This window comes from Drosophila novamexicana, unplaced genomic scaffold (genome assembly GCF_003285875.2).
Source record: "Drosophila novamexicana strain 15010-1031.04,08,12 unplaced genomic scaffold, DnovRS2.1 tig00000817-arrow-arrow-pilon, whole genome shotgun sequence".
NCBI classification, from domain to species: Eukaryota; Metazoa; Arthropoda; class Insecta; order Diptera; family Drosophilidae; genus Drosophila; species Drosophila novamexicana.
The window spans coordinates 2,211,336-2,225,748 of record NW_020824827.1 but is presented as its reverse complement, the minus strand read 5'-3'; the positions used below and the strand labels follow the sequence as shown (position 1 = coordinate 2,225,748).

The 14,413-nt window shown below is 41.6% G+C and overlaps 1 protein-coding gene across 1 annotated transcript in view; it reads right to left on the bottom strand.

Moving 5' to 3' along the window:
- The window catches only part of LOC115764145, a 57,825-nt gene extending 49,864 nt beyond the window's left edge, over positions 1-7,961 (bottom strand). Inside the window, exon 1 of the mRNA XM_030707021.1 lies at positions 7,843-7,961. Coding sequence (XP_030562881.1) covers positions 7,843-7,900 — 58 coding nt within the window. The 5' untranslated portion in view covers positions 7,901-7,961. The remainder of the gene's footprint in view (positions 1-7,842) is intronic.
- Positions 7,962-14,413: the final 6,452 nt, after the last annotated feature.

Below are 14,413 nucleotides of genomic sequence, written 5' to 3'. Positions count from 1 at the left end.
ACATTTCCGCCTATGTTTAACTTTTCACTCCGCATTCGCTACTCTTTTGAGAGCGTGGCTGTCGTTTCTTTTTTCGGCCATTTTATATGTAATTTTTTTTCGCTTCACTGCTGAGACTTAATAAAGTTTTTAGTGCCTAGACATGTTTTTGTTTTAATTCCCACCACATACAAACACGGTCCACACACACACACCGACGCACACACATACACTGCGTTTTTAATTAATTTTGGCTACTGCTGCCAAATAGCTTTGCTGTGTGTGTGCCGGGTGTACGAAGGGGTGTGCGTAACAGCAATAAAATAAAATACATATGCTAACTGGGCTGGAAATCGTCCCCCTCTTTGGCAGTGATTAAATTGTTATGGCTGCTCACATTGCTTGCTGCACGATAAAAACACTTTAAAAACTGCCGAGCAGAGAAGTTTGAGCCCGAAAGTAGGCTACAGCTTTCGTACTGTGACACTTTCTGCCGTGACGCCACGGTCCATTTAACCCAAATAAAATATGAAAAAAATATATAAGAGCAATATTTATGTTAGCAATTAACAGCTCTTAGATCAAATAAAACATTTGATCAAGGAAACAGTATTATATTCCTTTATAAAGCGACTGGATGAAATAAAACTGATTCGTTTACGCCTGCCTTCTGTCTGTCCGTCCGTCTCTCTATTTCTATGTGAAGAAGTCTCTCAGTTTGTATGAAAAACTCGGCATTTATTAGTTAAACTCTGCTGCTTAAATATCCCACTAATATATTTTATAGCTTTATAGAAGGAATCGGTCGAAAAGTGAGTTATTTAATGGGAAAGTAATCTTCAAAATATTCGGATATTATACAAAATTGTTTATGCAAACAGGGTTCAACCAATTTTCCACACTTGTAGGTGGAAATTCCCAAAATCTGATCTGACCTTACACTAATTAAGCATCCTAGCTTTCGGGCTGTATGTTGATCACAAATCGATCTGTTAGTCAGCTAGGGCAGTAAAATTTATAAAACTGGATTTTACAAATGATTAAATAAGTTGAACGTAATGTAATATTTGCACGTACTATTTTGACAGCTGCACAAGAGATAGTCTGAAAATATGGTATGCAAATATTATACAGTGCAAAGGACACTTTTGTAAAACGAAGCACACCTTTTGATTGAAGTTTATTTGCAATATTGTGAGCATAAAATATTCACTGAAAGCTTAAGCCTGGCCTACACTGTATATCATTTAAGAACAACACACGTACTGAAGCAGAATTTCCCTTACCGATCCAGTTTGAAACTTTTAATATCTTGCAGACTTGGAAAAGATTCGGTACCAAAATGACAATGGTTCGGGCTATTTAGGTGTATTGTTTTGGTTTATTTGGCTTGACCACACGCCACACTAGTGGGCAGAATATTTCCAGACTCTTTGGGCACAAATTTATGCATCATCAATTTGAACCTGGTCTGCTCTGTGCTGGTCTGTTCGGGTTGAGAACGGCCTGCTTGGCCATCTGGGTAAATCCCTTAAATCCCGCAACTTGCTGTCATTGCTAACCAGCAAGCCTCATTCATTTTGCATGAATTGCCGGCAGCGTTTGACTTTAAAATGCTGCCGACCTTTGTTAAAAGTTTTCTGCCAGAGCCAAAAACTTTGTGCCAAAAATCAAACTGTGGGCAGTAATGAATGCGTCGCAAAATTTGTCGGCTTATGCCCAGGCTTCTCCAGCTCGGGATTCATCGTTCTGCCCTGCCCCGCCCTGCTCTATATGCTTGAATAATTAACGCTTCGCTGCGCAGCATTGAGTCCCGCTTTGAGCACATTCCATTGCCGATTCTCGTTTGCTGAGAGTCTATTTACATTTGGCCAGCAGAATTCGATTTTGCACAACATTTCCACAATGTTGTTGTTGTTGAGTGTTTGTCAGCTTGGGCTGACCCATTGCGTGCCATTTGCCAATTTATGGCATTTTGAAATTTATTTCAGGTCTGCTGGTAACAAATGTCTGCCGGCAATACCAACGCATTTTCTTGATTTGGGTTGAATTAGCCGGGATTTATGCTGCATTTGCCGTCCTGCCACTCGCTGCCTAAATAAGGCTCATTAAAACGGCCGCAAGAACAACTTCAAAGCAGCAGGCTAGAGATTTAACTTTTCCGTAGCCGAAACCTCAGGCAGCAGCAATCAAATAAAAATCATACAGTTCTTTTTTTTTTTGGCACCCTCACTTTTTGTTTTTGAAAAAAGGGCGCGTTTGCCCTGTCAACAAAAGGCGGCAACCACATTGCCTGAGACTCTTAATAAACCCATAAATTGAGTGAAAAATGGTAAATCGATTTCTTTTCTTGCGTTTATTGTTATTACAAAACTGTCAGGGCAAAGGCAGCAACTAAAAAAAAAGAAATGATTGCAAAAAAAATAAGGAGACCCAGGCGCAACCTTGACAAATGCAGGCAACTCCTTTCGCCTCGGCTACGTAAATCCGTTTTGATAAAGTGCTTTCATTCTTTCGCCACTCGCACAGACAGACAGACAGAGACAGCAGCAGCAGCAGCAGCAGCAATGGTTGACTGGCAACTTTTGCGCGATTTGGCCCAAGTGTCACATTATGGCCATTTTCAATGGCAACGCCTCGTTGGCTACGCAGTTTCCGCCCGCCTTTTCGTTTTTAGTGGCGGATTTGGCAATAAGACGCCATCAGATTTATGCAGCTGCTGCCATGCCTAATTATTTGTTGACATTTTAATAGTTTTCAGTTTAATGTTTTTGACTGCACAACAACGCTTCAATAAATAGCTGAGAACTGCATTTATGTAGAGCATTTTTTGCCAGCAAATTTGTATATCATAGCATTTGCGAAGGGCTCTTTAAACAGTGCTCGATGGCGCCTTAAAAGTGTGCTCTGTTCATTCTAAGCATTTAGAATTTTTTTGTCAGCTTCATGAATATTTAAGGCACCGCACTTAGGCATAATTGTTTTGTAGGAGTTTCCTTTTTTGTACCGCCTTCAAGCAGCTGACATCTGTCCCACACATAGGAAAACCTTTTTAATGGCCGCAGTTTAACGACATTGCCCAAAACATCATAAATAATATAAATAATAGCAAAAGCTGAAATATAAAATTCGTTTTCCATGTTCCGTTGCCGACGCTGCTGCCAACGCAGTGACAATTTGTCGTATGAGCAACTTTTTGATAGGCTCAGTTGTTTCTGTGCTTTGCCTGCCGATAAACTTGTGTGTCTGCCCCCTCTCACTCTTCTTGCCGAGCCTCTAAACGTCCTTGCCAAGTCGCCGCCACCCTAGGGCTTTTAAGTTTGACGCTCGTTTATAGACTTTGCACACTTTGCATTTACTTTACGGCGCCGCTGATGCGGCTGATAATAACACCACGTGGCGTATGCGCAATGCCAGCCAGGTACAACAAGCGAATGCCAACAAGTAACACGTTCAGGAAAAAAAGAAGGAAAAAAACAGAAAGTTTGCCCAAAGTTTTTACAGCTCGATACACACACGCCAGAGCTCCGTAGAATACAGTATTCCCGCTCAGCATCATTTAGGCTCTGGCTGGGCTGGTGACTTGGCATTGGGGCTTTACGGAATTCTGGCCGCAGTTCTCCATTGTTTTCGCTTTGCCGAAGCTTGTTTTATAACTTTTTGATTGTCTTTGTGCCAAATTGTGCAAAATTGTTCCAGTCATTTGCCAAATGCTTGCTACCTGCAAGCCTAGCCAAATTGTATTGCCGTGCATTAGGGCCGCAGCCGGAGCCGCAGGCCGGGTGCCATGTGTGCCAATGTTTACTTTAATCTGATTTCAGACGCTCAAGTTAACTTCGATACAGTAAGCCGGCAAAAGTTTGCCCATGGCGTTCATATTTCGGCAACAATTTATAGACGATTTCGTAATACTTATGTATTGGCTGCATCGACTTTTAAAGTCGCGAGTTAGTCCATTCAAGTGGCTGTCGGCCAATAAGTTTCATTAGATATGCCAAAAACGTCTTTGCACAAGTCAAAATCACAGCAAGGGGCGACGGATCCTTGTGGAATGTCAAAGTCGTCAAATGTGGGCCAGCTAGCCAGGCAGACAGCATGGCAGCAAGGCAGCTCTGACTGTCAGACAGCTGCAGGCGAAATCATCGCCCAGCCCCAGCCCCGCCTGTCCTCCTATATACTATATATGCTCTTGGTGTGAACGTGTGTGTGTGTGTGTGTGTGTTCACAACTTGAGTTTGCCTGTGGCTAGACCTGCCATTGAGGTTGCACAGAGCACACACACTTGCCGTCTTGTTGTCATTGTATCTCTGGCGTCTGCTGCCGCTGCTGTTGGCTTTCATAACTATTACATTTATATGGACATGTGCGCACATTAAGTATACGCAGTGAAGGACAGCGTTGGCCCGAAGCCATCGCTACTGTTGTCGCGTTTGACACAATATTTGCTTGGATGTAAATTATATAAATGCACTCTGTTTATGCAGCCAAATTGATTTATATTTTGTTTAAATTTCTGAATTGAATGTGACATTAAGAGCAAAACAAACAGTAATCAGCATTAAGACAATGATGATGATAATCGTTAACATCATTGTCAGCCACGTCACGTGCGACCTTTTCTCAGTGGTTCAGCTAAATAAATAGTTGAGAGTTCTCAATGTGGCGCTCGTACAATACAATTAGGCTCTTGCCACTTGCCATTATCCGCCCGCCCATATGAATAATTCAATCCAACCAATTTTAGTTAAGGAAAAAATCAATAATAATCGCATCAGTTGCCGAGCCCGCGTTTCGATTACGCTTTCCATCGATGGCGACGTGTTTTAAATTCGACGATCAGAACTGCTAATGGTCTGTTTGTGTGTGTGTCTGTGTGTGTGTGTGTGTGTGTGTGAAACTTTCACTTCCGCAAGAAAGCAACCACAGAAAGGAAACTCTCCATAAGGTTCATTTCGTTTAACGACTTGAAATTGATTTTACTGTGGCAACGGCACATTTTATACGATGCTGCCTCGTATCTGAGCCATTGGCGGTTTAATATGGCCCAAACGTGCTTTACGACATACACCGATCCTTGTTGCTTTATCGTCCTGGCTTCGTTCTGGCTGCTGCCTGCTGCTCCTTGGCGTATTAATTTTTCAGCGATTACGTTGCCTCGACAACGTGTAATAGATACGAGGCGAAAGGTTGAGGCGCGGCAGGTTGTTGTCTTTACGAGCTGCTCATTGAGTTTTTGATTAACTTTCGCCCCCCAAAATGAAGCTGTAATTAAATTTAATTGTGTGGCATACTTGTCAGCTCTCGTAATTAACGTGCCGCAGCCGAGCTGCTCATTGATTCCGTAATCAAATCAAATTATTCATATAGTATATACGCCCAATTAATTTGCCATGCAGATTGCAATCAGCGACTTGCCTAACAGCTTAATAAACAACTAAGGGCATATCAGAAAAGTGTTTTGCTTGTTGCAGGCGCAAATATTTGGCCAGCCAAAACAATTTATTAAAATTAAAAACTTGTACGCGCCATAAAATGCCAAGATGCATACTAACGCATTCTAAATATATGTATACACATGCATGCATGTGCAAACACAAACAGGCACGACAGTAGCAGAATGTTTATGAAGTAAATAATCGAAGCGTGCCCTCTGAATTATTCATGAGGCTTATGAAAAAACACACAGCTGCCGGAGGAGCATCAACAGCAGCCAGCAGGAAGCAGGAAGCAGCTGTGCGGACAGGTATCGAGGACCAGGCAACTGACCAACTGCTTGACATTCCATTGGGCAAGGTCGGTCGCATTCAAGAAAATCAGCACGTCTCGGCCAGTGTGGCATGGCAACACGGATGTGAAAGTCTGCGGAGTTGGGCGGTATTTGGGCGGGTTGCATGCCTGCGCGCCATTTGCAATTAGCCAGGGGGTGGCTTTGCTGGCGCCTCCTTTGCATATGCATATTTCAGCTTAAATGCAAAATTTTATAAATAAATTGTTGACTAAGGTTGAGGCAGGCAGCCGAAACTTAACCCAAGGCTCCTTGTGGGCGTCGAGCCTGAAATCGGCATTTGATATTCAAATTGTTCTGCGCTGCAGTAGCTTAATGCGAATTACGCATTAAGCAATTGCATAAATATGCAGCGAAAAATAAGCCATCTTCTAAAACAAGCCTTGAACTTAATGGCTTACCTTAGCATACAAGAAAATAACTAGCTGGCCGTTGCGGTTAAAGCAACTAAGCACCTTTGTTTTATTTAGAAATTTGCGGTATTTGGCCAACTTGTATAAACAAAGAGTTTGCAGGAAATGGAACAATTTTCTCCGAGTGTATGTCTCTTATTGTTGAGAATACCACACATATCTGTTACAGTGCAAACTGACTTGGGCGGACGGCGACTGTCACGTAATTTTCATCGGCTCAAGAGTGTCCTGCTTTCAGGCGGGACAGGTGTAATCTGTTTTATAAAAGTTTGAGAGGAAATGTCCGTCAACGAGGGGAGTCTGCTTAATAGAAATGTTCGTTGGGAGTGTTTTTACTGTACTAGTCAAGACCATAATGTCACTTACTATTGATTCATATGCTACAGTCAGAAACTGGTCAGAAAGCAAGGCACCTGCCTAGCTCATGCCTTGTGAATCAAAGCATTCCTTTACAAACTGTGACAATTGTTAAAGTATGTAAAACATTGCCAAAGATTTAATGTCGGACGGTGAGGCAAATCTTCGAATAATCACCAACTGTCCAACAAGGCATAGCAAAATGCGCAAGCAGCAAGACAAGCTAAGAGTTTGTGACTTCAAAACTAACTTTAGAGAATTGTCCAGGGATTAACAGGCTGAAACTATGTCAGAAAGTGGGTTCCACTCGGAAGAAGCATTCCTCCATATTATATCTCTGTATAAAAAGCCTTCTTTGACAAGAATCAAAATAAGTCCAAGATGTTGGAGTGTAATAGTAAAATAGTAATGTGTTCAAATTCCATTGGGAAAATAGTTTCCATATTCCAATCAGTTTTTATTCTTGATATAATTTCCGATATATATTGATATTAGCATAACTAGAAAATGTTATGGTACTTTTTAGGTACCTCGCCCCATTCCCCCAAAATTTTAAAAACTCATTGTTGAGAAATCAGTAATAGGCTTTTTTTGTGTCATATTTCAGTCCCGAACATTTGTTTAGGCCTGACTATAAACACTGAAGCTATTCCAGAAAGACATTCCCACAGTGTGGGTATGTAGAAAGCTAGCTGTAGCTGGGTTCAGGGTAGGGTATATCCTAGTCGGGTATGCCCGAAAAGTACCAAACTGGAGGCCAAGTGCTGCTAAAACTATGTTTGCTATTAGCGATACGAGCACGAGTTACAAATCGCCAATTTCTATGTAGGTAGAGTATAGCACAGTCGGCTGCACCCGACTGCAAAGCATAAAATTGTCTGATTAATTCTGTAGAAGGTAAGGTTGAATCAAGTCATCCTCTTTTGTTCTGTAAATAGAAGAACGCTCAACAGAATCAATTGATAGCACGATGCAATTTAAAAAAATTTATTGTAACTGAAACTAAATCGGCTTTTGCATTGTAAATGTACACAATGCACTTTCAGCTGTACTTCAAACTCTTTACTCAATTAAAATAAAATAAAAAAAATAGAATAAGCGTCGCTCGATTTGAGCTGAACTCGATTTAAAACTGAAATTGACTTTATTCCCCATAAACCTCTTGACTCTTGTCACACAAAAATTCCAAAAATTGATGTATCGTAATTGTCAATTAAAGATGAGCGCAAAATCCGATGTCGAGCACGAAAGCGAAATTCTGGCAAATATTTCGATTTCAGATTTAATTGAAAATACTCTTTGACTTACTTATTGACTTAGTTGCTAGTAATCCTAGACATAAAACGATTATCCAAAAGTTATACATATTTCCGATGTTGTTGTGGTGCCAGTTGCTGTTGCTAAAAATTCTTGTTGGTGGTGGTTTTGAGGTTTAGGTGTTTTTGTACTGCAATTTACAGAACTATTATAAAGATGTAATTGCTCTGCTCGTTTGCCAAAACTAATAAAATTTCAAAATGGTTGTTTCTCTATCCGTGATTATCTTCACACAATTTACGTTTGGGTAGGTAATTGAATTGAATTGGACAAATCGGTGGCGTTTGCTTGCTTCACATTTATTTCGCGAATTTGCTTTGGCACCAATTTAAAACACTACACAAAATGCCACTAAACTATGTTAATTTGATTGCCTTGATCCAAATATGGGGTCGGGGTGGAGTTACATTTTCGCAGTGCCGCATGAGTAACGCGCGCAGCTCCTTCGATCAAAAGCGGCCAAAGGATTCGTGGAGCTATGCCGCGCTTTAATTACCGCCGTGTACGCAAGCTGCTTACAAAAAACTTCAGCACACACTCACACATACATGCACACACACATTGTTGCCGGTGTGTCTTGGTTGCACTTTCACTTTCGGGCACACTACACTACACTACACGGTTACAGTGCGGCCGCTCTGCTCAGTTGATTGGCTTGTAAAGGACTCCAAATTTGGCTGTTCGCACACGCGCGCACTTGTTGTGGCTGTCGCAAACGTTTATCCTAGACTGAAATGCCAGAGCCGAGACTTGACGAGGCTGGAATATCGACGGCAAGCACACACGAGCGCTACGTGGGAGTAGCAATTCCATCCAAGTGCTGGCCACACGAATCCCTCGGCCCGAGAGCAAAAGCTTCCAGCTGCCCTGAGCGAGAGCGAGAGAGGCAAAGCTTTTACGCACTTTTATCCGGGCGGGCAGTTGTTGCGCTACCGCAACAGGCTTTGGCCTAGTCCTGACTGGAACCGGCACACGGCGAAAACGGAAGCAACAGGCTGTTGAATCTGCCTTGGCCATTTGCCTGCCGCGCCCACCCCCCCATCACCCTCTCACTCCACTGCACGTGCAGCCAAAGTGGCCGTTTTAAATGCATTAAATGTGGCAGACAGCAACCCAAATGCCACATCGTTTTGATTACTTTTTGAGTTGCCAGCAAGCTCTGCTAAGAATAATATTATTTGCCCAGACAAGCTGTTTCTTCAGCAGCAAACAATGCTCGGCTCCAAATGTCCAATTAAGTCAACTAGACGCCTATTGGATCAGTTATTATATTCGAAAACAAGTAAGAGGTTCTAGTCGGGAGCTCCCGACTAGGGGATACCCTGAACCCTCTTCTTCCAACATCAAATGCATATATATATTCTATTTTGGAAGCTATATCTCAAGTTTGGTGGCTCTAGCTCTTATTATTTACCAAAATTGAACAAAAAACAGGATATCGATATCGATTTTTATCGATTGCTTGGCAACGGAGTAAGTTATCGATTATCGGAAACAAACTCGATCTCCGCGGGAACTAGGAGCATCTACATCTATTTCAAGTCTCTAGCTCTTATAGGTTCTGAGATCCTTGCGTTCATACATACGGACGGATGTGCGGACGGACGGACAGACAGACGGACATGGCTAGATCGACTCGGCTATTGCTGCTGATCAAGAATATATATACTTTATGGGGTCGGGGATGCTTCCTTTTGCCTGTTACATACATTTGGATTTTGCACAAATACAATATACCCTTATACCCATTTTTAACGGGTTCAGGGTATAATAAGTATATGAAATCGACTTAAGTATTAATTACAAAATATAATGAAAACCTTCCACTTGCTCGACTTGCAGTTGCTTGGGATTAATATTTGTGCAAATGCGGTCGAAATATTGGCAAAATATTTCGCAATTTCCATTGACCCTATTATTTTTCAATAGTCGAGATAATTATGGTTGCAATGTTGCAACATGTCATTTGTTGCAGCTGTGACTGCGGTTTACCTCAGTTTGTTGGCTGTCACCCACAGACATCAAGGAGTAAAGCGTGTGGTTGGGTTCATTGTGAATATTTGCTTTCAATCGGATATTTACAAATTGAAATTTGTAGTCAAAAAAACACCCAAGTGAAATAATATTAATATTAAAGTAAATCGTGCTTTAATTTCTTACATTCGCTTATTAATACTTAAGACTATTTCTACCAAGGCTTTTTCCACCAAAAGGTGCCTTTTGACACCTTAGCTAATAAGAAAGGAAAAAGTTTTTAAAATGAGTTTCTTTTTCTTTTTTTGTCGAGGCTACCTCTATGCTACCTCTCAATTAATTTTACAATCGATTAATGAATTATCAAAAATGTAATTTAGAAAAGACTTGCCAGTTAAAAATTGAAAAGGTAGAACCAGTCTTAAAGATGGATAGGCTTAAAACTGTTTTTGTTTTTAAAATATTTAATCCGTTCATGTGAAAAGAAAAGGAGGACCTAAACCTGCAGACAGGTGATAAGTGTTTTTTTAAATAAGTAGGCAGACTTGTCAAGTGTTAATACTTCAGTATTTAAAAGTAGGCGGGATGAGAACATGCAAGGCACTTGGAATACATGTCAAAGGTGTGGTATTGATGAGTATGGGCTATTGGAGTAAACGTGTAATTATTTGAGGCATGTGTTGGAACACCTTGTTAAGTTTAACAACATGTGTTTCCGTACAGTTCTTTTCACTAGCAACCCGTATTAAGTATGTATTTCTGAACATTTCAGTTCAAATTTGTTAATGAATAGAGTATATAAATTATTTAGTTGACTTTCTTCGAGACCAATATAAAAACTGTATACCTATATGCTACAACACCTTGCATTACCTTTTCAGGATATTATTCTTGTTTCTCTCACACCCTTTTGCTGTATTTTTGTCAACCATTCCCACGACAGTAATTTACTCACAGCCGCTAATACATATGTTGACAGGCGTCTATCTTTTTGGTTCAATTTGGGACCAGCTTTAAGTGTCTTAAGTCCCTTCAGGCCCACCCACAGCGCAGGCTTTGACAATGTGGCGCATCAATTAGTCGTTAGGCACAACGCAAATACACTGCCCTGAAAACTTTTGTAAGACATTCGAGGTTTAATTTGTCCACACACCCTTGTAGTATATACCTACATCGCCGACGCGGTCCGGGCACGTAGCGTAGTCTTTACCAGCATTACGCTTTTATTTTTATTAGATTTCTACTTTTAAATTAAGAACAGGAACCGGGCACGTGGCCATAAAGTTTTATGCGCCAGCTAAAAAACACACACACACACACACACACACAAAGAGAGAGAGAGAGGACGTGGTCCGTATATCCTGTAGATACTCGTTTAATTTTCGCTGCGTCCACTTTTAATTACAAACAATCAAATCAGCTTGTTTTTGACGCTCCACGCGCCGCGCTTTTCCAACAAAAGTCTGACCACAATATGGCACCGGCCAGGAGTTGCGGTCAGGCTGGACTTGGGGATGGCAGAGGGGTGAGGGTATGTGTGTCCGGCTACACAATTGTGTCATGTGAGAGCCACGGACTGCTTGTGCATCAGTCGGCAGTTGGCAATGGCCACAAACGCAGACAGACACCCGCAATACACACACAATGTTTAGAGGGACACCGTATGGCGGTATGCGAGTTTGTGTATGTGTGTGTGTGTGTGTGTGTGTATGTGTGTGTTGATGTTTTGGCTGGGCGGCTGTCATCATTAGTGACCACAACAAAAGTTGACAGTGCGCTAAATGGGAACATGGTCTCTCCGCCCGCTCAGTTGGTGTTTGCTGGTTGACATACTTATTTTATCCAAGTCAGCTCAGCTATTAAGTCATAAAAGGCGTGGCTGGTAGGTACCACAGTTAATTGGCTGAATGTGCCGACCCCGCAACAGCCCGCAACTGTCCATGCAGCCATGCAGGCAATCAATAAACCCATTGCCAACTTGGCGTATGATAAATGTCAGGCGCATTAAATCCCAGTCACAGCCATAAGGAACAGGACACAGAGGACGCAGTTTGGCTCTGGCATTGGCTCATGTCACAATTCGACAATATACCATTTTTTTTTTTGTTATTTTTCCGCATGCATTCATTTTATGCGAACGAGCGAAAATAGAAAATATAAACAGCTCTGGTATGCATAGATAAATATTTGTTTTGTTGCGTATTTGTTTATGCCAGACAAAATGTAAACAGCTTCCGATATGCGCTCAATTTTGTATTTTGTTTTTCGCATCTAATACAAATTTGCCATTTGGCAATTACTTTTTAGCAGATCAGAGCTTTCATTATTTTGTTGTGTACGTTTCAACATGCAAACTCTGATATAGATTCGCAATCATTCGGAATGGTAAATATTGACCACAATTTTAAGTGATTTAGTGATTAATAAATTTAATTATTTATATTGTGTATACAAGTGTAAATATACTTTACCTTAATTTTATTGATTTCATCATGTCGCTATAATTTATATATATCTTAATGTATGTATACAGTCAGTCAAATTATTGCTTTTATTTTAAACAAATCCAATTTTGTTTAAATCAGTTAAATTGCAGTTTAGACTTTTCGGATTGCAAACAAATTGGCAGATATGGCAGGCAGGGAATACAAGGGCTTACACACTTTGATAGCATTATCTTCCTATCTGGCCAAGTTCCAAGACACAAACTAATGGAAAAGCCAGCCTTTAATAGCTGGATATAACACTCTCTTGCACAGTCAGGTCATTGACTACATTTCTTCCAGGAATTTCCACCCACGACTCTGACAAAGTCCTGGGCAAAACATTGAATGTGCAGCCACAAAATATTCGCTCGCAGAACCCGCGGTTGGGCCTGCGTCCTTGGTGAAATGCAAGTTGAGCCTACATAAAACAAGAGCTCGGCCGCTGGCGTTGCCTTGTTAAGTTGGGCAAGGAAATAACAACAACAACATGAACAGCAGCAACAGCAGCAGCAAACAAAGCTCATTTACACGGGAAATAGCCTAAGTGCAAAAACCATTTAAATGCAAATTAAGCAGCAAGTGAAAACATGTGAACAAAGCTGCCCACACACACACACACACACACATGGCCAGGCACGCATATAGCGAATGCATGTAACTGGCACATATTTGGGCGCAGGACGAGGCTTTTGGCATCGACTGTGCCAGGGACAGTGCCTGTGGCTTTGGCTTGGATACGGCCACGGCTACGGCTTCGGGCTCAGCGCTGGCTGCTCTAAATGCAAAATAGCTTAGCGTCGTCAGCGCCAAAACAAAATGCCTGCTGGTTGGGGGGTCGACTGTGTGCTGCTGCCCTGCCCATGTCCTGATTTGAATAAATTCATATGCATAAATGGCCACAGTTTACAGTGATTATCCTATAGGGGCATAATAGTCAACTGCAACCGACTCAGACACACACACACACACACACACACAAACACACACACACACACATCGCTGCCCGACTGGTTGTTCATTGAGTCAAACATTCAGTAATTAAGATATGAACATTGCCTACTATTGCCAGCTGGCTTGATAAAATGCTCGCTTCCTGGTCCACTCAGCTGCCCACCACGCCCAGCCGGTCAATGAGCCATTGAGGCTACTGTCGTAGACATTTTTTCTGGCATGCACGTCAACTTAATGAAGCAACGTGCAGCAACAATTGCAGGTGTTGGCTGACGTGCCTTTGCGATTCAACCTGTCCCGGGCAGGCAATGTGTCAGTCGGTCCGGCCGACAGTTGCTCGTCCGAGGTGCGTTCGTGTGTGCACTCGGGCGCCAATAACCGACAATTGCACTCACCAGTTGAATGAGCTCAACATGCCAACGGCCACTGACCAGAGGCAAAGGCCTCCGGGCAGCAACAGCAGCAGGCGGCAAGGCTTTGACCAGATTGCATACGTACTCTTTACTAGTACACCAGGCGATAGCCCTTGATTACGTTACGCCAGTCTATATACATGTGTGTGTGTGTGTGTATGTGTGTCTGTTTACTTTTTTATCCGCACTAAGCAAACAACAGGGCACGCACTGGCCTGAACTTAACCGGAGCCATGCCAGACTGCCCCAATCGGGCACAGAAATTCTCAATTCTTTCTGCACATAAAGCAAAGTAAGAAACCATTTCGTTGTTTCAACATTTCAGTTTGAACTTGTTTTATATTTTCATGCGTATTCAGTAAAACTAATGTATATATAAGTAGTATACATATATATATGTCTTTTATTTATAGCAGCTACACTTTCTCAAAGCATGTGCCAAATGAAAAGCTTTTTATATGTGTGCTTTTGTAGAAGATCTTCTAATTTTATCACGATATGAAAAAATATGCTCGTAATATATATGTATATCCTTGATATGTCCATACGCCCGCCTGTTTGTATCTATAAACGTGTCGATCTCAGAACCTACAAGAGCTTCAAAGACTTGAAAGAGTCAACGTAGGCCCACCTAGTCATCAGTTACTTACCCCGTTTCCAAGAGATTGATAATAATTTTCTTAATAATCTAATATAATTCGTAACAATTATAATAACAATTTGACAATTTCTGCAGGC